This window comes from Lepidochelys kempii, chromosome 1 (genome assembly GCF_965140265.1).
Source record: "Lepidochelys kempii isolate rLepKem1 chromosome 1, rLepKem1.hap2, whole genome shotgun sequence".
Taxonomy (NCBI): Eukaryota; Metazoa; Chordata; order Testudines; family Cheloniidae; genus Lepidochelys; species Lepidochelys kempii.
Genome location: NC_133256.1, coordinates 107,468,947 through 107,495,881, shown reverse-complemented (window position 1 = coordinate 107,495,881; position 26,935 = coordinate 107,468,947). Strand labels below are relative to the sequence as shown.

Below are 26,935 nucleotides of genomic sequence, written 5' to 3'. Positions count from 1 at the left end.
CAATAGTAGGAATGGAACTATGTTAACTGCCATTCATTCAAGATATAAGAAGTCCTGGATTAAATTTAAGTGCAGGAAGGCCGGGCCTTTTCAGGACCTCCTTTGTAGTAATGATAGAATTCCTGAGTTAAATTCACTATGTCAAAAATGTATTGTTTTTGCATTTATATCCTGGCAGAATTCTCTCACACACGTAAGAAACAAACATTCAGTAACATTAGAAAATGCAGATGTAAATACCTTTATGGCCTGGTTCCCCCTGTAGACCTTTAAAACCCAGATTGCCAAAAGAGCCGACTTCACCTTTGATTCCTTTGAGTCCTGGTTTTCCTTTCTGGCCTAACATACCTTTGAAACCTCCAATACCAGGTGAACCTTTAGCACCTTTAAAGAAAAGGGGAAGAGAAATTTTAAGCCAAACCAAAACCAATTTAATCTATTTTCCATAATGAGTAGCTGTAAACTAAACACATACTCCCATTCCTTATCTCTACTAATAAAACCCCTACCCTCCCAATAACCCTGCCTCACAGCTTTAATGTTTTTTCCCTCGGCCTTCACATCCATATTCTTGCTAAATTTTGTTGTTTCCTTCTCTATAAAACCTTTAGAAATCTGTTCTTTTTCTCCATTCCTACCACTAAAACCCTCTCCAAGCCTTGGTTATCTCTTCCCTTAACAAATGTAACCCGCTCACAGCTAGTCGCCCTTTATCTTACCTTTCTTTGGTGTACCCAAAACAACACCGCTAAGGTCATTTTCCTCTCCCGCTATTCTGAGCACACTGTTCTCCTTCCAGAATTCCTCCACTGGCTTGCCCTCTCCTCCTGCATCAAATTCAATCTACTCATCCTCACCTTCAAAGCTTTGCACAACTCCACCCGTGTTGTCTAAGCCAACACCCATTGAAGTTGATAGATACTTCCATTGCCTTCGCTATGCATTGGGTCAGACCCTTACTCTCTGCTCTCATTTCTGCCTTACTCCCACTGATTCTACACACTTGTCTATTTCTTTTCTTTCAAATTCTCCTTTTTTTTTTTCTTTCTTCTTTTCCCCTTCTCCTACTCTGGGGACACCCTCTATGCTTAGAGCAGCCCGCTGGTCTCTGTATATCCACTACCCTCCCAATCTTTTTTTCAAATCCCTTCTTAAAACCCATGTCTTTTGTGAAGCTTTCCTATGCCAATCTCTTCAGTAGCGAAGTATCTTTGTGCCTGTTTTCACTAGAGCTGTTGTCCCATGTTCAAATTTAGGCCTAAAAGCCTTGCCCCCTTAAATATGTGTAAACTTAGATTCCAAAGCCTAAAAAAGTAACATTCAGAGAGTTGTCAGAGGTTTAAGAAGCCAAGAACTTGAATAAGATGAATTTAAATGTGACAGCTATCTCATCAGCTAGTGTAAATGGTATGAGGAACTAGCTCTGAATCCGTACAGCAAGGAGAACACCTCAGCTAGGGATCCAGCTGAAGGATGGCTGAAGCTCAGCTTCAGAAGGAACAGTACGGTGTAGCTATGAAGCACATTACAATAAGCTATTTTAAATCATGGTAGAACCCAGAGACATTGTGATTAGACAACTGGTACCAGAAAGTATCTCAAAAGCAAGATCTTTGCTCTAAAAGGAAAGTGGGCCTGAATATTCTTTGTATTCATTGACACTGTGGTTACAGGAAAAAAATATCCCTTGACTATTCAGTTAAGTTAAAGGATTTTGGGCCAAGTTGTGTCTTTAAGGCACTGGCAGTCATTAGAAATGTAGTACTGCAGTGCCCATAGAAGCATTGTACCACAGTGCCCACAGAGGGAGCTCCATGAGGGGATGTACCTCCCTTCCCCAGGTCCCTGGTATGCAGGTGGTGTTCATCTGCTTTACTGTCTTTCCGGCCAGCACAGAGGCCTTGCCTCCTTTCTTTCTCCTTTGGGATATTTGCACTCCTGGCAGCAGTTCTGGTGTTGCTCTGAAGGATGGGATTGCTATTGTGCCTGGCTCTTGTGTAGGATGCTGTAAGGTAAGTAGGGAGGCTTCGTATAGCCTACTCTGACCTTCATACCCATACTAACATCAGGCACAATCTGTCTGTTCAGGTTAGTGATCCTGTTGAATGGAAGTTGATTTGAAGTCCAAAGTAATGCCAGAAAGAGAGTCCTATGCTGAGTTTGACCTCCCCAATGCACACTGTGACAAAACTTGTGTTTTGCTTCACCCTACTCCACAAGGGATGGAATTCTGTTTTGACTAGCTTTTTCTAATAAAAAATACCTATTGTTGGTATACAATGAACTCTTGATTGGCTAGCGAGAGCTCCAACTTTTCTATGTGAAAGGAAGTGCCCTGGTAAACCTGAACATTGTTTCAATGGGACCGCTTCTGTGGATGGCATTGCTTGCTAGGTGCATACCTGCCAACACGTGAAAGCTTTGAAATAGGGATTGTGGGGAGAAAAAATAGAGAGAACCCTTTTAATTTCATTGAAATAAACTGGACTGGGGGTGAAGGAAAGGATTTTGGAAAGAATGAATCGTAAATAGTACCTATTTTTCAAAAGGAAAAACAAAACAAAACAGGTATTGTCCTCACACCGAGCTTCATCTCACAGGCTCTCTCTACCCTCAAGCTTTAACTGCCAAGTGCTGGCTGAGAAGAATAGTTACGGTGTTTCTGAAATATATTGAACCAAATTCTCTGTGGGCATAACTCTATTGACTAAAGCAGAATTACACTTGTAGAGAAATTGTTTAACAGAGACACGCTCTAAGCTATTGTATCTTTCTTAATGTATCTATCATTTTAAGATTTTACCTTTTAACCCTGGAAAACCAGGCATTCCGTCTATTCCCGGGAGACCAGGCACCCCAGGTGTTCCTTGTACTCCTTTGTTACCGAGTTCACCTTTGTCACCGGCCAGACCTTTCATGCCCACTGGACCAGGAAAACCTTGGTCACCTTGATCTCCTCTGGCACCAAGTGAACCTGTAACGATCAACGGGAATAGGAAGATTAGATGTAAGTTTTTGGACTTGAATGTCATTTTTACAAGTTGTGAGGAAAGCTGAAAGAATTCTGTTTGCTCAGTGCAGATTAGCAAATTTAGCTATGAACAAAGAGCAACTAATTACAATTAAAACATTTTTCTTAGTAAAAATGAAAGCCTGATATTGCAGAAGATATGGGGCTAGCTCAATGTACAGACGTCTCCAAACACTGCTTCATGGACAGACTTCTAATTCAGCCTGACTCTGTACCCAAGTTTCCCCTTCTTTGCCTTCTCTTTGGTCTTCTAAGGATTAAACACTATTTCCATTGTGCATTTCCCATTCCAGCAGCTGTGCTTTCTCTAGCAACCTCTGTTACTAGAAAGACAGGCAGCACTGAAGAATGGCAAAAAGAAGACAGCAGCCTTGTCTGGAGGGATACTAATATGGCTCCCATTGCTCTGGTAGCAGGGTACCTCACAAACATTAGTGGAGTTAACCTCATAACCCATCTGTGGGAAAGGGAAGTATTATTTGTCCCCATTTTTCTGGTGGGGAATTGAAACACAGAGAGATTACATGACTTGTAAAGGTCACACACACACACACAGAGTCTTTGTCAGAGCCAATAAATGAACCCTGACCATCTAAGTGCTAGTCTAGTGACTTAACCACAAGACCATCCTTCCTCAGTGATAGAGCGTAACTCTCATAGGCATACAGTTATAGGTTAACATGAGAAAAAGCAAGTCTGTTCAAGATAGAGAAGCTTACAGGAAAAATTCCTCACCAACAAATCCTGGTGAGCCAGTTCTGCCGGGAGGTCCTTGCTGTCCTGGAAGCCCTGGGAATCCATGCAATCCTGGTCGTCCTGGCAGGCCAGGCAAACCAAGAGGACCTGGGGGTCCTTGCTGTCCTTTGGATCCTGGCAAACCTGGAGTACCACCAGCTCCTAAAATATCATACTAAAGTAATTAATTCTAGGGTTCCGATATCTTCTAAAGTATAGGTTTATTAGACAACGTTTGTATTAATCAATGTGCATATACCTTGCATAGTACAGTTCTCACATTTCAGAGCTAATTATTTTCCATCAGAAAAGATGACTTTGGAAAAATCAAATTAAAAAATAGATTATTAATATTTTAGTAATTTACACTGAAAATTGACTAGCTACTTCAGCTTCGGAACAGTGCTGCACTGGCAGGGATATGGACTTCATGATCTAATAGGTCTTTTCCATTTCTGTGATTTTGCCATTGCCTGTATTCCTGTACCTGAAATAACTGACTGAAGCACAAAAATAACATTCAGTATAATTTCTAAAGTAACATTTATGTATTTTCAGAAGTGGACAAAGTCAGTCTGACAATGGCTCCTTGGTTCATGCTGTTGTTCAAGGACACTGCAGCCATCTGGGAAGGTCATGGTCATTGTTACGAGATTTGTACCATACACAGACACAGTAGGCCTGTTTCCAGTGCCTGGTGCATTGTGTGGCCATTTACACCTCTGCAAGATGAGAGCAAAGTGGGTGTAAAATCCCCACCAGGACAGAAAGGTAGCATTTTACACCCACTCGGCAGCAGAGTAAAGGACTGCAGATTACAAGGCAATAGTGAATCAGTCCCAGTGGATCTGCTTTTCTCTTACTTACTCTGGTAACATATCCATGTAACTCAATAGACTTAAATGGAGTTACTCTTGCTTTACATTGGTATTACTGAGAGGAAATTCAGGCCCCAAAGTGAGAGTTTTATTTGTGAGATAAATAAGAGAGATTTCCTCTCTGAAGCATTAACAATTTAAATCAGTGGTGGGCAACCTGCAAGGCACAGCTTGCCCACCACTGATTTAAATAGTTAAAAGCCATCAGGAGACCACTGACATCCGCCGCTGTGTCCGTTTAACTCTCTAGCCCAGGGTGCCTTTTACATGGCTTTGCTTGTGAAAAGCAGCCTCTCCAGGCTTGGCTCACACACAGCCATTAGCATGTAAAGTCACTCCTAGCAAAGTTACATGAATGCTTTCCCAGACACTCATGAACTACATACAGGGTGAAACCTGCAAATTCTTAGTCCCAGCCTTGCACCCTGAGAAATATGCATCTGATACTGTCCAGCACACTACTAAACAATGCAAACTCATTAATAGTCCATAATTTCATCAAAGGAAACGATTATGCACCAACCTCGGTTAATCCAAGTAGAGATTCCCCAAACACTTCAACCAAAACACACTAGTTTAGATAAAACGATAAAACACGTTTATTAACTAGAGAAAGATTCATAGATTCATAGAGAAAGATAGATTTTAAGTGATTATAAGTGATATAGCATAAAGCTGTGAATTAATTACAAAGGAAATAAAAGATAAACACGCAATCTAATTCCTAAACTTTATCAAGCAAAGTAAGATTTGAAGCAAACAGCTTTCTCACTCCACCAGATGCTGCGGGCAATTCAAGGTTCTTAGTTAACAGGTTGGATTTCCTTTCAGACTGGGACCACTATGCTTAGTTCAGAATCCCTCAGGTATTCATTGATGTTATGAGCAGAGATGGAAGGTGAAGAGGAGAGGTAATTTGAGTGTTGTGAGTTCTCTTTTCTTATGCCTTTCCCCACTCTTTGAAGATTACTCCCAGCTGGGATTCAGGAGACAGTCAGTCTGTTTGCACTGGACCTCCAGTTGTTTTCCATTGCTAATATGTAAAGTTCTTGATCTCAACCTCCTTCCTGCCAAAGGATGACCGCTTATCTAGGTGATAGAGGTGATAGTCTCTGATGTTTATTTGATTATGCTGATACCCCAGTGCGTCTTTGACTCTGAAAAACTAGTTTGAGCCTGCTTTTCTAACTTTGTAATATGTTACAGTAACATCATTTCTATACAGTAGAGTCTCATAACTTTACATACAAAGTTGCCACACATGTTTTACCAGGATAATAATGTTCAGTAGATTATGAGTTTCCAAATGATACCTCACAAGGCATACTTTGTACAAAATATTTCATAACCATATAAAAGTGGTGAATATGGGGTACTGGGTGTCACATGGGGTACAGGATATAACAATCACAAACAAGGGGTGAGGGAAAGGGACTGTGGGAAGAAAGAGGGTTTGTAGCAGTGAAAAGTAATGAAATACACTGATTATTAAATACACATTTAATTAGTTTTCTCTTTATTCTGGGCAATCCTTATGCATGCTAAGTAACATTTACTCATGTAAGTGATTCCATTTGGTCTTATGGGAAGGTATTTGAAAACTTCAGTGGAATTATTCCTAATTTATACTTTTGTAACAGAGTAGAATTTAGCTCCATACCTTAAAAATGGCTAAACATTTTAAAATTTCATACAGAAGAGTAAAAAAAGGAAATCACTCACACATGAATGTTTGTATGTTACATTTTATGCTTGAAACAATTATGTCAGTATTGCAAAATGGATGGAGAATAGAAAGGCTGACACTGCATGTCCTTTACAGTAATTACTTTCTGTTAATACTGAAAATGTCACTTTTATATAAATAATTATACACAAAGTCTAAAGTCACTGAACTTTTCTCTTTTCCATCCCTTCTTTAACTTGAATTTTGGCCTTCTTTACAGGAAACCTACTTATGAGTTTTGTTGACTATTTTCTTTTTCTCAAATGAGTCTAGTGCTTATGAAAGGTGCCAGATTACTCTCTTCATCCATTTCTCCTACAAGCAAATTTTTGCCTTGACTGGAGACTTTCCCGCAAATGGAATATCCTCTCCAACGCTGATCTGCCAACTCACCTCTCCTCATTTAAATCCCTCCTGAAAACGGACCCCTTCCACAATGCCAGGCAAGAGTGTTTGATTTTGTATCTTATCTGCCTTATTTTTCATACATATTTAAAAAGCAAAAAAAAGGGACATAGGACCTCCTGAATCATGGAGTCCAGTTTGCTACTGCAGGCAACCCCCTTATACAATACTATACATAACATTAAGAAGGTGCTTCTTAAAACTAGTGCATTACTCCTATTGGGCACTGTACCAGAACCACACTCTGTTGATTAGAAACCATCTTATTTCCAGTCTAAATTTATTCATGACCAGTTTATACCCTTTTGTTCTTGTGCCAACATTAAACATGTAGTTTAAATAGCTCTTCATCCTCCCTGGTGTTTACCCTGCTGAGGCAAGTATAGATAGCAATCATATCCACATCAGCCTTCATTTTGCTAGGCTAAACAAGCCAGGCTCCTTTAGTCTCCTCTCATAAAATAGGCTTTCCATTTCTCTGATCATCAAAACAAAAACCCCTTCACTGAACCACTGTGCTGTGTACCTACCTAAATAGAGTGATCACAGAATTATGTTGCCCTTGTCCTCCTTCCCTATAATCACCCCTCATTCCCTTCACATCTAAAGGGGGGACTTTCAAACAAACAAAGGGTAGCTAAGTGCCCAAATGCTATTGAAAGTCACTGGGAGTTGGGTGCCTAACTCCCATTTGTGCCTTTGAAAAGCTCATCACAAAATTTAAGGTGTTAGCTCTTTAAATAGCCTCAAAGATATTTAATATCCTAACTTCCAATGAAATCAATGGAAGCTAAGATGCTAACTGCCTCTGAGGAGCAGGGCCCATGTCTTTTTTTTGTCTTCAATAAAAAGCTCAGCATAATTTTTGTTCTCTATGAAATAAAAAACAACACACAAAAAATTGACAGCAGTGAAAGCTGGACTCATAAACAAACAAATACAATTAATAAATAAAATATTTATCTACTGAGTGAGTAGCAGCAATACATATCTAACTGCCAAACTAGCATGCTTAAACTTGATCAGAAGTGGCCACACACTCAGGGATGAGTGGGCAGCACTAATTCCATATTCTGTTCTGTGCTTTCTGCTGAGTTTACCAGCAAGGGTTTCCGCTGTGATGTGGAGACCTGGGAGCTGAGACTGTCAACTCTTTCCCCACATAGGACTCTGAAAAGCCATGAAAGAGTAAAGACTTGTGTTCACTACTAAACTAAGACAGATTTGAACTGCTGACATAGAAATAAAAGCCTCAATATCTCATTATCAAGGTTTATGTACTGTGGGTTAAAATTAACTCAAATTTGGCATCAGTAACCCCTAATTATGTGGCACGCTGGGTGCCGCAGACTGGAAATTCTGTCAGAGCTTCAGGTAAATTCAAACCCCAGATTGTGACAAACTGTACCCCGTGTTCACCACTTTTACAAGATGATGATACATTTTGTACAAACTATGACTTTTAAGGTATCATTTGAAAACTCATAATCGGCTGAACATTATTGTTCTGGTAAAATATGTGTATCAACATAGTATGTAAAGTTAAGATTCTGTTGTATAACATTCCTGTAACATGCTCCAAGTTCTTCAGCGACAAAAGACACATTGATGCCCAGGCCAGGTATCAGCATAATCAAATGGACCATCATGAACTATCACCTGCCTAAACAGCCATTCTTTGGCAGGAAAAAGGGTGGGAGTGAGAACTTTATATATTGGCAAAGACAGAGCTGGGGGTTTCCATGTAAACAGACTGGCTGTCGCCTGAAACACAGCTGAGATAATCCTCCAGAGAGGAGGAGGGTATAAGAATGAGAAACAGAGGTCACCAAATCACCTCTTTCTCCCCTCATCTCCACTCACATCAGCAACATTTGGTTTGAGAGACAAAGGAAACGTCAATGAACTTGGGAAGGGTCCAGTCCTGGCTGAAAGATTCAGCCTGACTACTGTAAGCTTATGGTGGGAAACCCTTTTTGCTTTTAAGTTCACTTAGCTTGTAAAGTTAGGTATTAGTTTGCATATTATCTTTTTATTTTCTTTGTAACCCAATTCTGACTTTTATGACTCATTACTTGTAATCACTTAAAATCTACTTTTCTGTAGTTAATGAACTTGTTTTATCTAGACCAATGTGTTTAGATTGAAGTGTTATCTCCACTTGAAATAACAGGGTCTGTCATTTTCCATTGATAAAATGATGGACTTTCTATTAGCTTCTATTGTCCAGAAGGACAGTACAAGATGCACATTTCTGGGGAAAGCCTGGGACTGGGAATTTGCTGGTATTGCCCTGTATGTAATTCATGAGTGACTGGCAAGAGCATTCATGTAATTCAGCTGGGAGTGATTTTGCATGCTAGAGGCTGTGTGTGAGCATGACCAGGGGTGGCTGTTCTCACAGCAAAGCAGTGTAAAAGGCACCCCAGACTGGAGAATTGAGGGGACACAACAGTCCAGATTGTATCCTGGGGAATGCCATACAGAGGTTTTTATTGAATTAAACAGGAAAAGTGAATGATGGAATCAGTGCTGTATCCCTTCTGTTATTTATTATGGGCCAGACTTTATCACCCCCTGTTGAGTGGTACCATGCTTTGAAAGTCAGCCCATTCACATCAGTGGGACAACTTGTGAAATATTGTACCCTCTCTACTTCATTAAGACTGGCAGAATCTGGCCTTTTGATATCACATTTTAGTTGATTTTACTGTGTCCTGAGTTTCCAGTGTGCTGCATTGTAGAAGCTGCTGGGGGAAGCTAGAGGCTTTGGCAGCTATGGAGGGGACACTTGTGTCTTTTGGTACCTAGGGAAGGTAAGGGAGCTAGTTTAGGATTGTGGGATAAACGAATTAGTTGGATGTACTGCTAACCTGATCAGCAGCTCTTCTGCATACAAACAGAGCCCTTCCAATTAAAGCTTTGCTGAAATCTGAAATCTGCCTTTCCTTTTGCTGAAACATTACTTTATTTAAAATAACATTTACCTCTAATTCCTGGTACTCCATGATCTCCTTGTAGGCCTTTCAATCCTGGGAATCCAGATGGTCCAAAATCCCCTGGGGTGCCCGGTGCTGCTCCTAAAACTTCACCTGCAATTCCTTTTGGACCTGCAGGCCCTGGGGCACCTGGTTTTCCTGCACTGCCTGGATTCCCCTGTAGCCCTGGTAGACCTGGTGGGCCTCCATCTCCCCGGGATCCAGTAAAACCTAAAGGCAAAATGACGATCATCACGTGGCTAACCATGACCAAAACATTGTATTAGATATTAAAAGTGTCAGATGCACCATAATAATGTAAAATATTGTGTCAAATAATTTTAATTTGTTTAATCCCACAGACTTTTTGCTGAATGCTAATGCAGGAAAGTGTGTATTATTGAAATATAAAGCAGTTGTAGGGCATATAAACTGTCAAATATGTGGGTACATATTTGTGGGTACATTTATAAAGCACCTCATTGACCTAGGGGCTAGATTCACAAAGGAACTTGGGCACCTATCTGCCTCTTTAGGTAACTAAATCCAGCATTTAGGCATCACTGACATTCACAAAACCACTGCTCAGCTGCTGCCTGTGTATGTGCCTAAATCCTCACAGGGCTTAAGTTTCCACTCATGGGCAGGCAAATAGTCACCTGTACCCTGATGCTGCCCCACATCTAAACGGACTTCTTACAGCTTTGCTCATGCCTAAGTCCTAGCCAGATTCTCAAGTGAGGCATTCCCTGCCTAGCTTGCCTGCAGGGTCTGATCCAGGATGCATGCTTAGAGCATGCCTAAGTCCACCCAAAATAGAGCTAGGGTGATCAGGTGTGAAATTTTTGGGCTTGCTTACAAACAGATCACCCAGAATGTCCAACAGCCCAGTGGTTAGGGCCTTATCTGGGAGGTGGAAGGACCCACATTTGATCCCTATTATTCCTGATTGGAGCATGGACTTGAGCCTGGGTCTCACACATCCCCGTGGAGTGCTGTGACCAACGGGCTATAGAGTTAATTTTTTAGTTTTTCTTTTTTGGAAAAGGTTCAGAAAAGGGCAACTAAAACGATTAGGGGTTTGGAACGGGTCCCATATGAGGAGAGATTAAAGAGGCTAGGACTTTTCATCTTGGAAAAGAGGAGACTAAGGGGGGGATATGATAGAGGTATATAAAATCATGAGTGGTGTGGAGAAAGTGAATAAGGAAAAGTTATTTACTTGTTCCCATAATATAAGAACTAGGGGCCACCAAATGAAATTAATGGGCAGCAGGTTTAAAACAAACAAAAGGAAGTTCTTCTTCACTCAGCACACAGTCAACCTGTGGAACTCCTTGCCTGAGGAGGTTGTGAAGGCTAGGACTATAATAGGGTTTAAAAGAGAACTGGATAAATTCATGGAGGTTAAGCCCAATAATGGCTATTAGCCAGGATGGGTAAGGAATGGTGTCCCTAGCCTCTGTTTGACAGAGGGTGGAGATGGATGGCAGAGAGAGATCACTTGATTATTACCTGTTAGGTTCACTCACTCTGGGGCACCTGGGGTCGGCCACTGTTGGTAGACAGGATACTGGGCTGGATGGACCTTTGGTCTGACCTGGTATGGCCATTCTTATGTTCTTGCTCTGGCCCAATTAATATTTAATTACCTGTACAAAGTGGAGCAGCTCCAACAGGAGAGACTGAGAAAGAGCTACCCAAAATACCCCAGAGCCTGGTGGTCGGGCCACCCAGCAGTTTGATTGTGGGAGATCTGGGTTCAAGTCCCTGCTCTAAATCAGGCACAGTGGGGGTTTGAAAACTGATCCCAGCTGAGTGCCCTGATCACTGAGCTATTGGCTATGAGAGGGTGAGGGGATGTCTCCCTCTGTTCTTTTCCTGAGAAAAGGCTGACCAGCACTTTTGTGGATGTGGGCCTAAGTCGCACTCCTCTGCACTGGCTAGCTTAAGCAACTCCCAGCTCAGTTTGGGGCTTCTGTGAATCCTTTTCTTAGGCACCTAACTCTCCTTATACAATTCATGGGGAGCCTGAGTGACTAACTCAGGGCTGTGAATTCCACTGGGTGGCAGGGCACCTAGGAGTTTGGCATTCCAATGCTTAAGTCCCCTTTGTGAATCTAGCTAGCCCTTAGGGGCCCAAGTCCCACTGAAAGCTATGTCACTTGGGCACTTTTGAATATTTTACCCCGCATCATCTTAATACCATGGGGCAATAAAACAGTTATTGTAAACAAAAAAGCTGGTTTGCTAAGCAATATGGGTGGGATTTTCAATTGCACATACATGATTTAGTAGCACAAGTAAGAATGACATTAGGATTTAAATTTCTAAAACCACATAGACGTGAAAATATCACATTATGTCTTTTTTTCCAGTGAATGCTTGACTAAAATGGTGCAGATGACTTTTGCAGAATATTATGGGGAAACTCCAGTCCTCACTTTCTCCTGCCTGATTATCTTGGCTGAGCACAGTCTGTCTCAGCAGCAGGGCAAGAAGACTCCCCTCTAGGTTACAGGCCAAAAGAAGATCTTCAATGAGGAAATTCCAGGCAGGTTTCATGAACCTTAGTGAGGAGGACAACAGGATCCACATCACCCCACATGACCCTCCTGTCTTGCCCTTTCATCCTGTATGCGCCATGTAGGAAAGCCCTGGATTCTCAGCAACACAGGAGGAGTACACCGCCAGGGCTGCCACTCCCACAAATCTTGTTCCTCCAGCAACGGAACTGAGTTGTTTTCACTGCCAGAGCCCCTTCTCACCTTCAGAGGTAGGGGCATGATTTGTTCTGAGCTGCATTTAGGTATCCCTCACCAAAGGATGCATTATGCAGTAGTTTTGTTTTAAAGCTATATTAACCGTCAACCACTCTGACTTACGACAAGCCCCTCATACCAACGTTCCCAAGGAAACCAAAATAACTAAATAAAAGTATATTTAATAAATACAAAAACAGGTATTTGATGCATACTTAATACAATACACATAAAAGGTGCTGTAGGTACTATACACTTGTAAACACTGTACTTCCAAATGGGGATATATTCAGCGACCTGTGGGCGGGGTGCATATTTAGCTACTGGATTGTGAACCTAAGATACATATATGTTCTTGTCTTGGTGTGTACAATGTAATTCATGTTTCTGCTACTAAGAGTTAAATGGATGCATTCATAAGTGCCTTTTCTTCACTTATGCATTTTGTTTCAGAAGTGTAAGTATGAATATGCTCCAGCTGGAGTGTGAAAATCTCATTATTGAAGTATCATTGTTTAAAAATCAATGTCATGGTATTTTACTATTACCTTTATACCTCTGCACTAGGGGGGACTTGGAAAAGAGGAAAATGGATATTCTTTCATAATTATGTACAAACAACATTTTCCAATGAGAGAAACTTTTGGCTTCACAAGATACCTTAGGTTGATGTTATATTATTGTCTGAATGCTGAAGGGAAGACAAATTAATATTTACACCTGGACTAGCGTGTTGAGGTTCCCATGACTACTGCAAACAGAGCAGAAGTACTCAAAGAATAGCTAGTGACTTCAACATACCTCGAGGACCTGGAAATCCTTCACGACCTGGATCACCTTGTGAACCTTTTAGCCCTTGGAATCCATCCAGACCTGGTTCACCTGGAATCCCTTTAGCACCTTTTGCACCTAAATTATGCATAAAAAAGTAACAAATCAGATCCAAATGCAAAGTAAATATATGCATAAATGCAGACAAATATGCTAATAAATATCATAATGATGTATCTTAAGATTTATGGATCGACTTTTATCACATTTTGTCTTCAGTGGAATTTATGCACAATCTTTGAAATATTTTACACCTTAAATTTATCATTATGAACTACAATTTACTTTGTTGTCTCTTATATTGCACAGTAGTTTTTCTGCATTAATTTGCTAGCTCTGACAAAATAGGATGATGTTACTTAGATGAAGAACCACTTTACCTTATTTATTGATAAGAGATTATTACTGATAGCTAAAGGTTTTTTATTTCTAGAGTTGTTGACTTTAAAATTCAAGACTGTTTTATGATTGCTGTTTGTTTTGTGGAAAGTTCCATTAAAAAAAAAAAGGCCAGGATTAAGGAGCACTGTCAGAACTGTGCAGCCTGAGTATGATCTTCCTAGTGCCAGCACTGTGCCAACAGCCTCTCAATGTTATGAGCAGAAAATTCACTTAATTTAAAGAAAAATACTAGAATTGCAGGTAGAACTGCAAAATTTAAATGTGCCTGTTACCCAAATAGCACTGTTAACATTTAGTTTTGTTTTCTTTCCATTAATTGTTGTGCTAGACAAAAAGCCTCTCTCTATAAAGTAGGCAGCAGGTACAGAGGGCAACAAATATCATATTTCAGTAACTGATTATATTAGGAAAAAGAAAAGGAGTACTTGTGGCACCTTAGAGACTAACCAATTTATTTGAGCATAAGCTTTCGTGAGCTACAGCTCACTTCATCGGATGCATACCGTGGAAACTGCAGCAGACTTTATATATACACAGAGAATATGAAACAATACCTACTCCCACCCCACTGTCCTGCTGGTAATAGCTTATCTAAAGTGATCATCAGGTGGGCCATTTCCAGCACAAATCCAGGTTTTCTCACCCTCCACCCCCCCACACAAATTCACTCTCCTGCTGGTGATAGCCCATCCAAAGTGACAACTCTTTACACAATGTGCATGACAATCAAGTTGGGCTATTTCCTGCACAAATCCAGGTTTTCTCACATCCCCCCCACCCCCATACACACACAAACTCACTCTCCTGCTGGTAATAGCTCATCCAAACTGACCACTCTCCAAGTTTAAATCCAAGTTAAACCAGAACATCTGGGGGGGGGTAGGAAAAAACAAGAGGACACAGGCTACCTTGCATAATGACTTAGCCACTCCCAGTCTCTATTTAAGCCTAAATTAATAGTATCCAATTTGCAAATGAATTCCAATTCAGCAGTTTCTCGCTGGAGTCTGGATTTGAAGTTTTTTTGTTTTAAGATAGCGACCTTCATGTCTGTGATTGCGTGACCAGAGAGATTGAAGTGTTCTCCGACTGGTTTATGAATGTTATAATTCTTGACATCTGATTTGTGTCCATTTATTCTTTTACGTAGAGACTGTCCAGTTTGACCAATGTACATGGCAGAGGGGCATTGCTGGCACATGATGGCATATATCACATTGGTGGATGTGCAGGTGAACAAGCCTCTGATAGTGTGGCTGATGTTATTAGGCCCTGTGATGGTGTCCCCTGAATAGATATGTGGACACAGTTGGCAACGGGCTTTGTTGCAAGGATAAGTTCCTGGGTTAGTGGTTCTGTTGTGTGGTATGTGGTTGTTGGTGAGTATTTGCTTCAGGTTGCGGGGCTGTCTGTAGGCAAGGACTGGCCTGTCTCCCAAGATTTGTGAGAGTGCTGGGTCATCCTTTAGGATAGGTTGTAGATCCTTAATAATGCGTTGGAGGGGTTTTAGTTGGGGGCTGAAGGTGACGGCTAGTGGCGTTCTGTTATTTTCTTTGTTAGGCCTGTCCTGTAGTAGGTAACTTCTGGGAACTCTTCTGGCTCTATCAATCTGTTTCTTATTAGCCCCGATAATGTCACGGCTAACCTGGTGGCTGAACTTTGTGACTTTGTCCTTACCCATAACTATTTCACATTTGGGGACAATGTATACCTTCAGATCAGCGGCACTGCTATGGGTACCCGCATGGCCCCACAGTATGCCAACATTTTTATGGCTGATTTAGAACAACGCTTCCTCAGCTCTCGTCCCCTAAAGCCCCTACTCTACTTGCGCTATATTGATGACATCTTCATCATCTGGACCCATGGAAAAGAAGCCCTTGAGGAATTCCACCATGATTTCAACAATTTCCATCCCACCACCAACCTCAGCCTGGTCCAGTCCACACAAGAGATCCACTTCCTGGACACTACAGTGCTAATAAACAATGGTCACATAAACACCACCCTATACCGGAAACCTACTGACCGCTATTCCTACCTGCATGCCTCCAGCTTTCACCCTGACCACACCACATGATCCATCGTCTACAGCCAAGCTCTGCGATACAACCGCATTTGCTCCAACCCCTCAGACAGAGACAAACACCAACAAGATCTCTGTCAAGCTTTCTTACAACTACAATACCCACCTGCAGAAGTAAAGAAACAGATTGATAGAGCCAGAAGAGTTCCCAGAAGTTACCTACTACAGGACAGGCCTAACAAAGAAAATAACAGAACGCCACTAGCCGTCACCTTCAGCCCCCAACTAAAACCCCTCCAACGCATTATTAAGGATCTACAACCTATCCTAAAGGATGACCCAGCACTCTCACAAATCTTGGGAGACAGGCCAGTCCTTGCCTACAGACAGCCCCGCAACCTGAAGCAAATACTCACCAACAACCACATACCACACAACAGAACCACTAACCCAGGAACTTATCCTTGCAACAAAGCCCGTTGCCAACTGTGTCCACATATCTATTCAGGGGACACCATCACAGGGCCTAATAACATCAGCCACACTATCAGAGGCTCGTTCACCTGCACATCCACCAATGTGATATATGCCATCATGTGCCAGCAATGCCCCTCTGCCATGTACATTGGTCAAACTGGACAGTCTCTATGTAAAAGAATAAATGGACACAAATCAGATGTCAAGAATTATAACATTCATAAACCAGTCGGAGAACACTTCAATCTCTCTGGTCACGCAATCACAGACATGAAGGTCGCTATCTTAAAACAAAAAAACTTCAAATCCAGACTCCAGCGAGAAACTGCTGAATTGGAATTCATTTGCAAATTGGATACTATTAATTTAGGCTTAAATAGAGACTGGGAGTGGCTAAGTCATTATGCAAGGTAGCCTGTGTCCTCTTGTTTTTTCCTACCCCCCCCCCCAGATGTTCTGGTTTAACTTGGATTTAAACTTGGAGAGTGGTCAGTTTGGATGAGCTATTACCAGCAGGAGAGTGAGTTTGTGTGTGTATGGGGGTGGGGGGGATGTGAGAAAACCTGGATTTGTGCAGGAAATAGCCCAACTTGATTGTCATGCACATTGTGTAAAGAGTTGTCACTTTGGATGGGCTATCACCAGCAGGAGAGTGAATTTGTGTGGGGGGGTGGAGGGTGAGAAAACCTGGATTTGTGCTGGAAATGGCCCACCTGATGATCACTTTAGATAAGCTATTACCAGCAGGACAGTGGGGTGGGAGTAGGTATTGTTTCATATTCTCTGTGTATATATAAAGTCTGCTGCAGTTTCCACGGTATGCATCCGATGAAGTGAGCTGTAGCTCACGAAAGCTTATGCTCAAATAAATTGGTTAGTCTCTAAGGTGCCACAAGTACTCCTTTTCTTTTTGCGAATACAGACTAACACGGCTGTTACTCTGAAACCTGATTATATTAGGGTAGCTAGTTTTAACATTAGCACCAAACAATAGTAAGGAAAATATGTTTCATTTCACAACCCAGTTTAGTTTAATCCAAGCTTTGCCAAATCTATTTCAATGTATGGTTGCAAGCGAAAGCAGGAAAGGCAGTTTGAGTATCCTTTTTAAAGAAAAGTTACATGGGCCCTCAGGACAGAACTTAGGACAGGCTGTTTGAGTCGCAGGACAGAATTTAGGGCAGGTTGTTTAATACAGTGTTAGGAATTTCACAGGAATAGAGGACTTAAGGATGTGAGACGACAAAGATCCCTTTTTTCTGGCTATGCTGTGTCATTGGTGTATAGATTACCGAACCAGTTCATTAATTGTACATGGCACAGTTACAGCCTAGCTAAAAAAAGGCAGGAAACCTTATAACCAAAAGACAATAATGAAAGGTGACATAGCATAAATTAGACATGGGTAATTTGGTGAGAGCATAAACGAATGTGACTTTGTATAATACTAAGGGGGTACAAGGACAGAGTTATGGCAACAATGGGTTGTGGAAAAGTATAAAATAAAGCAGGACATTTACTCCTCCTAGTGTTCAATATTCATATTCCTTGGGGTTGAGGGAAACAATGCCATGGAGACAGCATTCATTGCCACAGATCAGCAGGGTTCTCTTCCCCCCTGCCTCTGGAGCCTGAGGGGATGGTAGCAAGCTCTTACAGTTATTGAAAGATGCCAAGATGCATATTCAGGGGATGGCAGCAAGGTCTTATAGTTATTGAGATGAGTTATTGAACTGATGAAGATGTTTATCCAAGAGATGGACACACAGATGAGGAGCTTTGTTTACAACAAAAACAGACCAATGCCTAAAATAACACACACATGAATCTGATGGCATGGAAGCATCAGTGTTTAGAAGGATTGTGATTAAGAAGTAAATCTGACTTCATTCAAAATCATTGGAAAGATGAAAAATTCACATAAAATTACATAGGAACTGAACCATCCTAATGAGTAACAGATATACCAAAACTTTCAGAGAAAATCATTTTGCACAACATTAAAAACCACCTTCAGAAGCACTGATTACAGTGCCAAAATACATAGTCAAATAAAGAAATGTAAATCTGAATTATTCAACATGCTGCAGTAACAAGAGATAAAAAATAGCAAATCCCATTAAGAAATATGAATGAGTCATTACTTAAACCATAACAACAACAACAACAACACACTTCATATTTAGTTTAAAAGGAAAATTTGACCTTAAACACGGTAGCCCAGATCTTTGGCCAGAGCTATGGCCCAAAAATGCAAGGCACAGTTCGGGAAGGCTGTAAAGAGGGACTTCAAGCTCCCCAAACACTAAAGGCTGCTTTAAGTTATGTCAGTTACCAGTGTTCCAGGGGGTTAAATACAGCGGCTGTGGATCAGCAGGGTTTGGAAAGCCCCAGACCGTGCCTTCTGCTGCCCCCACCAAAAAGCACTGAGGCGATCCTCCTAGGATTGGATAGACCAATCTTGGAAACAAATATTGCTGGGAGCGCTGAGCAATGCAAACCCACTGCATCAGATGATCTGGGCCTACTTATTTAGAGTTCCACTGAGACTTTAGGCCCAGCCCTGTTTAAGAGGCTGTGTATAATTATAGGACCCCAGGAGGAGCACTCAGAAGGCATTATGACAATTCCTCCACTACATCCACTTGCTTCCAGGGCTAGTAATTTATTACACTCTTCTAGGGATTAGCATATTCCCTGTAATGTGCCCAGCCAGACTTTAACCCCACCCCGCCTCTGTTTGCCCCCTGGCTCTTGGTGTGGAGAGTACCAAGTAGGGAGCAGCCACTGCTCTCCCCACTGCCGCAGAAACTTCAATCCATGAGGTTCCTGCACAGCTCCTCAGGGAGTGAGGGTGTACGGGTGGGGTGGGGATGATAGCGCCTCAGTACTCTCCTATGCACTGCACAGAACCAGGGCAAAATCCAACCTTTAGTGGTTTTATTAAACTGTGAAACTCCACTGATTTTTTAAAGGCATATGGTAGTTGAAAGAAACATGGCATTGATGAGGAGGCTGCATGGAGAGAAGAATGAACTGGGTGATTGAATAGAGGACTGTTCCATCTCTAATATCTATTCTACTATAGAAGGCATATATCATCTGGCGTGTTTATTTTGATTTTTGCCACTTTCTTAAAAGACAACTGCTTAAAGCCCCACTGACTCCTTATACCTGGTTGTCAAATGATAGTCACAAACAGTGTGGATTTGTGACTAAATGTAATGACTGTTCATAGAGAAAACCATTGTTGGTGGCTGATTTTGTTACGGAATTGAAATTCATGAGTGAGAAGAGGATTAATGCATGTGGTGCAGCCATTATGTATCATACACATTGTATCTATTTTCCTTTATCAGTCTCACCCCTCGCCCAAATTTTAACTTTAAAGTCTCCTTTATTCTCATTTTAAAATATATTTAGTCTAAGGACACAACTAGAGTCAGGTTTAGCAAAAGCTAATTCCAAATGTAGTATGTAAGGTAAATAAATGTTTCAAAAGTAAAGGCACAACATTACCCATAGCTCCTGGCAATCCTGGCTTTCCTGGGGCTCCTTTTGGTGCTCTCACGCATTCTGTCCCTACAAATAAACATGATCAGTGGAGTTCCACTTACTCATCTGCTGTGTATCTCATTGTTTTTGTGACTTACAATAACTTTACTATGATTAAAGCTAGCAATTATTTCCCTTAGTAAAACGATAAAAATCAAAAGTTTTATTTAATCATTTTATATAGCAATATGCAGCATAACTCATGTTGACAATGAATTAAGAAAAGTTGTTCATTTTATTTCACTGGAACCTTTGCTGTGCTAATAGCAGTGAAGAGATCAGATGTTATTATAACACTTGTATGGCCAAATTTTCAAAATGGCAACTCACTTTTTTCTGGAAGCAATTTAAAAATCAAACAAATGAATTCAGTTGCAGGTGAAAACTAGAATACTTGTTCCTTTAAATACCAAATTGCACTGATACTTTTTACCTAAACATAGAGTACTTCTCACAAATGGTTTGCTACATTGTACTTGTGAAAGTTTGCTTAAAATCTCTTTGGAATCTAATTTCAGTTGTTTTTTGTAATTTCAGATAGTTATTACAAACCACATGATAATTGTTTTTTTTTAATCACAATAAACTCAAGGGAATAATGAACCAACTAATTTTTGGTCTGCAGGGATGAACACCATTAATTTAAAAACACATGCTACAATCAAATTACTGGTTAGTTGTATAGCACAAGTGTCATTCGTGACCTGAATTGTAAGCAGTTTTACAGATGGAGTTATCTCCAAGAAATGGCAACATCAAAATTAGTCACCAGGAATCAGTAAGCACGTTGTCATGCTGTATGTGCCCCAGAGATCGAAAGATTAAAATGTTTCCAAGCCATCTTATTTCTGTACTGTACCTGACCAAACTGTCTTGGTGCCATCTCCCCTAGAAAGATCTTCAGTAACTTGGTTACAATCTACCCGGGAAGTATGAGAAAAGAGAAACAAGCAAGATAGACTCTTAGCATTTTAAACAAAATGTGAAAAATTACAAAACCCAAACTTCTCAGTTCTAACTGCAGATGCCTATTACAGCATCAGCTGATGCACTGTGTCTAAATTATTGTGCACTGGATAATTCTCATAAATTAAAGAATGAAAAGACAGCCACTAGTTTTAAAATACTTGGAAAAATGATGAGCCGCATCTAATTCTAACAAAGGAGAGTTCATGTAATGAAGTAAAATATTTGTTTTTGATATACAGTGAGAAATAAGAAATGACAGATCTTCCTCTCCCTTCCCCTTACACATGAAAAGGCTAGTATACTGAGACCAGCCCTGCAGTCTAGCAACGGCACCAAATAATTGAGGGACCTCTGGTTGGGTACCAAGATCCCAGTCAGAGAGCTTTAAAGGATCAATATTTATGCCCTGATGAGGAGCGGGGCGGGGGATGGGGGAGGGTGTTCACGCTTCTCTCTTATCTCTGGTCAATTAATGGAGTAGGTTTGATTGGGACCGACCCAAGGAAAGACAGCCAAAACGCAAGGTATGTATAAGTAATATGTTCTTTCCCCTCGCTCAAAAAAGTTAAGGTTTTACTAGCTAATAGTGCCAAATTTGTAAACTTTATTTAAATATCTGAAAGGAAACTACTGAAGTATTTCTGTTCGATTTCTGACCAGATAATATAACAAACTCCTTCTTATTCATACGGACTCACTATACTGCCTTGTCAGTGAGTAGATTTACATGATGTTTTGCATATGACCCAGTACTGATCCCTAATGACTTTAACATAAGAGACATGTGATCACACATACCTAATTGGGCAGGTGTACCTCGAGGACCTGGGGGACCTTGAAGCCCTGGATTTCCATATGTTCCAGAGTCACCTGGAGGGCCATGGTATCCTTTTGGGCCAGGTAAGCCTGCACCTGGCAGACCAGTCTCTCCCAGAAAGCCTTTTTCACCTTGTGTTCCTGGATAACCAGGGTCACCTGGTGAACCTCTTACACCATCACCCTATGGGAAAACAGATTAAATATACAGAGATGGGCACTTTGACTTTGCATAAGAATAAACCTCACCCAAACAATTAAACAATTTTTCTTATTATTAGTAATTGGTAGATGGTCAGTTTCCATGTATCATGGCCATTTACAAGGGTGACATCAGCAAAAAAATCTTAAACGTAATAAGGGGTAACATGTTAACTTAGATGTGTGACATTGCACTCCATATACTTTATGGAAGTATTCTTATGAATATGACATAACTGGAATATGCTTTATGCTAAATACCCCTTGTATGGTGTCATTAAAAAGCTTGTAATCTATTAGGTGTGTTCATCCTATTTATCTGCATGTATTATTTCTATATCTGGAGTTAGGAGAATATGATATAAACTTGTATCACTGATGTAAATATATTAAGTGGAGGCTATTAAGGGTGCTCCAGAAATAATCAGTTGTAAATGGCCTTAGTTACTTGAAAGTCTTCCTGTGTACGTGTGGGCCAGCCCATGGGGAATGGAGACTAGGGGTTTTACAGTGACATGTGATCATGTCACCTGATAATGAAATCCATCTTAAATCTGGTACTTTTCCATTCAGAAGGTAGGGTGGGGACCAAGAGAGACAAAAGATTCCCATCTTGTGCCAAAGTTATAAAAGGGGGTGAAGCAGGACAAAGGAGGAGGCCAGTCATGAGAAAACCCCATCTTACCACCTGAAATGTCTTCTGGATCCAACAAGGACTGTAACATGGGGAAAGGACTGGCCCAGACTAGGAAAGAGTCTAGTCTGTGAAATAAGCTTATTGGAACATCTCTGAGGGTGAGATATTACCTGTATTCAGTTTCTTAATGTATTATGCTTTGACTTGCGTGTTTTTGCTTTATTTTGCTTGGTGACTTACTTTGTTCTCTCTGTTATTACTTGAAACCACTTAAATCCTACTTTTTATACTTAATAAAATCACTTTTGTTTACTAATGAACCCAGAGTAAGTGATTAATACCTGGGGGAGCAAATTGCTGTGCATATCTCTCTATCAATGATATAGAGGGTGAACAATTTATGAATTTACCCTGTATAAGCTTTATACAGAGTAAAATGGATTTATTTGGGGTTTGGATCCCACTGGGAGCTGGGTGCGGAAGACAGGTAACCTGCTGAACTGTTTTCAGTTAAGTTTGCAGCTTTGGGGGCATGGCCCAGACCCCGGGTCTGTGTTGCAACAGGCTAGCATGTCTGGCTCAACAAGGCAGGGTTCTGGAAGTCCCAAGCTGGCAGGGAAATGGGCTCAGAGGTAATTCCAACACATCAGGTGACAGTCCCAAGGGGGGTCTCTGTGACCGAACCCGTCCCAAGTTGTATAAACAGGGATGGTACCAACGAAACAAACATCCATTGACAGAACATTCCACTAGAGAGGGCTAAGGCTGGTGAATGCACATTGTTTGGGCTATGTGAACCAGTCATACACCACCTGTGGCTGTAAAGCTGAATGTGACTTTTGGGGAGTCTGTAGGTTCGATCTGAGAGCTGCTTACTCTGCCAAGAAATGCATGGCAGGCCAGGTAGCACTGTGTGAGTCGATCAGAGTGTGACCAACATCATTTCACATCTCCCCAAGCAATCAAGTAAGGAGAAATAGGAGAGAGGAGAAACAGCATGACCCCTTTCTTAAAGAAGGCAGAACTAGAGCAGAAAAGGCAGGAGAGCGTAGAAAGTGTCAAATGGAGTTGTAGAGAAAGAGTAATTAACTGTGGAGTGGAATCATTACAATTAGAAATGGGTCAGGCCTGGTGTTTGAACCCAAATTAGATTTAGGCTGGTATAACAGTTCTGAAATCTTGGGAGCTTTCATATGATTTTGTTACAAAATGACAGATATTTCTTAATCCGCTGTTCTAATGACATTTCTGCCATCTTGAGCCAAAATATCATGAGAATAACTGTTCTTTCAAGATTGGTGTCACAATGAACCAGAAAATAGGTCCTTTTCAGATTTAGATTTGACTGATGACAACAATCATAGACATTCAGATTTGATGTTCTGGGTCTGGCCCATTTCTAGTTATGATGTCAGAGCCCAGTGCTGTGTCAATATGTGATGACTTTATGTTTTCAGGATGCATCACCCTAGTGCAAGCATAATATGCACTGTCAGGCAGCTGATCTGCGATTAATTTTTGTCTCTCCATAACTTCATTTTATAACCATGTAGCTCTCAAGAGATATTCAGTGTGAAATAACTTTATGTAAGTGTAAAAGGAGGAAAACCAATAATAAATCATTGATGGAACAAACTGACCTGTCTGGGAAATAAACTGGTATTAATTTGCTTAAATAAAATGGGAAAAGAATGGAAAATAATTAATATAATATGTAAATCTGATATGTGAATGCATCACCAACCAGTGAAGATCGGATAATAATTTATGATGGACGCATGAAGGACAGCTCGGTTATGAGATGCTGAACTAAAGAAGTCTGTAATTAAATATGGTAAGCAAATATTGGATATAGTTGTTACTTACTGGAAGGCCAGGAAGCCCTGGTAAGCCATCTATACCATTTTTTCCTGGAAACCCATCTTCACCTTTAATGCCAGATAGTCCAGGACCTCCTGGGTCTCCTTTGGTACCTAAAGAAGTGCTCTCAATGTGAAATTACTCCTGCATTGGACAAAACGCTTATATGTAATTTGCAAATTGCAAGGGAAGTAGATTGCTTGCTTTACCTTTTGTTGTAACATATCTAGAATCTCCTTTCTCCCCTTTTGGCCCAGGAAATCCGACTGCACCGGGAAATCCCTGTTGATATCCATTTTAAATAAAGTTAATCAGAACTTTATTTAGGAAACAAATGGAAAAGCAATAGTTAAAAGTAAACCTGTGCACCAAGTGACCCTCTGTTCTTCAAAAAGCTCCTCAAAACGCACTTATTTCACATCTCTTTCTATTAATCATTTTCTCTATGGTGTTCCCATTCTTGTGCCTGATGTTTAATCAGTGTGTTGACTCTCTACTTTAGATAGTAAACTCCTTGGAACAAGGAACTTGTCCTCTTACATATCTGTAAGATGCCATGGACTCCTCTGGGAGAATATAAAATAATAGTGGTCCAGATTTGTTCCTGCTGACGCAGGCAGGTGCAATGTACATGTGCCTGGCCCCATAACCCCAGGGAGGCTTGATCAAGAAGGAGGATAGGTAGAAATACCACTATCTACACTGTATGCAGGATTCTGAGGGGTAACGGCAGTTTTACAATTGCCAGGGACTCCCATGGAGGGGCAAAGTCTACTGAGGGAATACACCAAATTACTTATAGTTATAGTGGGAAGTAAGATAAATTCTGCAACCAATTCCCAGAGTAGGAAAACAAAACTGAGAATTTTTATTTATTTATTTGTGGGTTTTGCTCAGCATCATACTATGCGGAGGCCTCACAACACCTGTGTGATGTAGAGAAGTATTATTTTCCACATTTAATAGGTGAGGAGACTGAAGTATAGGGACGTTAAATGACTTGCCTTAAGTCACACAGAAAATCTGTGTCAGAAGTAAGAATAAAACTCAGATCTCCTGATTCCTGGTCCTTTGTCCTGATTACAAAACCACTGTAGCCTAGGATTAATCTAGTGTGCAAAGTGCATGTGTCACAAATAACAGGTTCTTTATTCAGGCAGCTACTTTGAGTTAATTAAGAAGATGAAATTGGTAAAGCACACCCAGAAACTTTATCAGCTTTCATTAATACAAATATAATTGAAATAATAGGAAAAATTATACATAAGTAGAAGAATGAGTACAAGAAAGTGGTTTCCTGCATTGTTCACACTTACTACCTTATGAAAACCATTAGAAACAAAGATAAAAGTAAAAGTAAGTGAAGATCACCCCAAGAGGAAGGATTTGGGCCAGGCTTCCTACTCAGTTGCCCCATGTCGTCATCCTGGTGGCCTAGTTAGGATTTATCTGACAACCTGTTATACATCTTTTCCCATTCCACCCATATACCTCCAGGACCATACCTGATCAAGTCAGCTCTCAGCCCCCTATTCACATTTAGTATTCTGGCAGACCAATTTTAGAGTTCTGAATGGTCATCTGCAGTGTTCCGGCTGACTATAACTACATTTCCGACAGTTAACCCAACCATTTGCATCAATCCCTTTCCCAATAGTTTTGATACATCAAAGTGGTTAGCTGTTATTACAAAAAGTCCCTAAGATGCTACCATTTGTTTGTTTGTGGTTTACCCGTTTATCAACAAATGCATTGGTAAACTATCACAAGATATGTACTGCTAAATTATATAACCTTAGGTCAAGCTTGTATCATTCCATAGCTTTCAGCCAAGCACATGATACTGTGCTATCTTATACCCACTGCCAACTTCTACTAGGCCTCACTCTAAGCCCTTAACACTGAAATTCCTTAAGTCCTGTAACCAAGTCTATTTTTAATAAATATATTATTAAATACTTGCTGTTACAGCTTCAACAACTTCCATTCTTATTTCTATAAGCATGCTTAGCAGATAGATTCCATTTTACCCTAAACTATAGGCCTTCGAAGATCAGGTCAGGAGTCAACACAACCCTGATATCCACCTGAAGCTGCAAGTCAGTGATCTGGAACCAAAGCCCATCCCAAGGAAGTACGGCCAGCATGGTGACTATGGTGATTTAAGCCACGGGGACTTAGTTTAAAGGCCAAAAATAAGGCAGGTGTTGGGGCCTGAAGGCTATAGATTCAAACATTTTCTGCACCAGTAGATGTTCATATCACTGTTTTTTGTTGTGAGAAACATATTATTGCTGAATAGTCCAAGAGCCATGTCTGATGGATTTCCCTACCTTCCTTTTACTTTGTGCCAGGGTACACAGAATATAAAGTAAATTGTCCAGTTCCATTTTAATTTTCTTAGAAGACTCATGTTCCAAAATCAATTACTAGTTCTTGGCTCCAAAATAGACATGGAAATTATTTCTCTGCTGCCGAATATGTGCAACATAGAGATTCACACTTCCATAAAGTCTTGTATAGACCAAATCTACGATAAACAGAAGCTGATTTCTCAACTCATATTTACAAGCTGCATTTAAATGTATGGCAAGCTTTGGTCTAAATCTACCCCACGCTATCCTAGAAGTTCCATAATGCACTTAG

The 26,935-nt window shown here is 40.7% G+C and overlaps 1 protein-coding gene across 1 annotated transcript in view; it reads right to left on the bottom strand.

Moving 5' to 3' along the window:
- COL4A2 (collagen type IV alpha 2 chain) overlaps window positions 1–26,935 on the bottom strand; it is a 249,358-nt gene that overhangs the window by 37,249 nt on the left and 185,174 nt on the right. The window contains exons 23-32 of the mRNA XM_073349678.1: window positions 24,499–24,571; window positions 24,296–24,402; window positions 21,574–21,775; window positions 20,666–20,725; window positions 19,771–19,833; window positions 13,317–13,424; window positions 9,763–9,984; window positions 3,767–3,928; window positions 2,804–2,974; window positions 241–384 (exon numbers count right to left, since the gene is read on the bottom strand). Of these exons, the coding sequence (XP_073205779.1) occupies window positions 241–384; window positions 2,804–2,974; window positions 3,767–3,928; window positions 9,763–9,984; window positions 13,317–13,424; window positions 19,771–19,833; window positions 20,666–20,725; window positions 21,574–21,775; window positions 24,296–24,402; window positions 24,499–24,571 (1,312 nt within the window). The remainder of the gene's footprint in view (window positions 1–240; window positions 385–2,803; window positions 2,975–3,766; window positions 3,929–9,762; window positions 9,985–13,316; window positions 13,425–19,770; window positions 19,834–20,665; window positions 20,726–21,573; window positions 21,776–24,295; window positions 24,403–24,498; window positions 24,572–26,935) is intronic.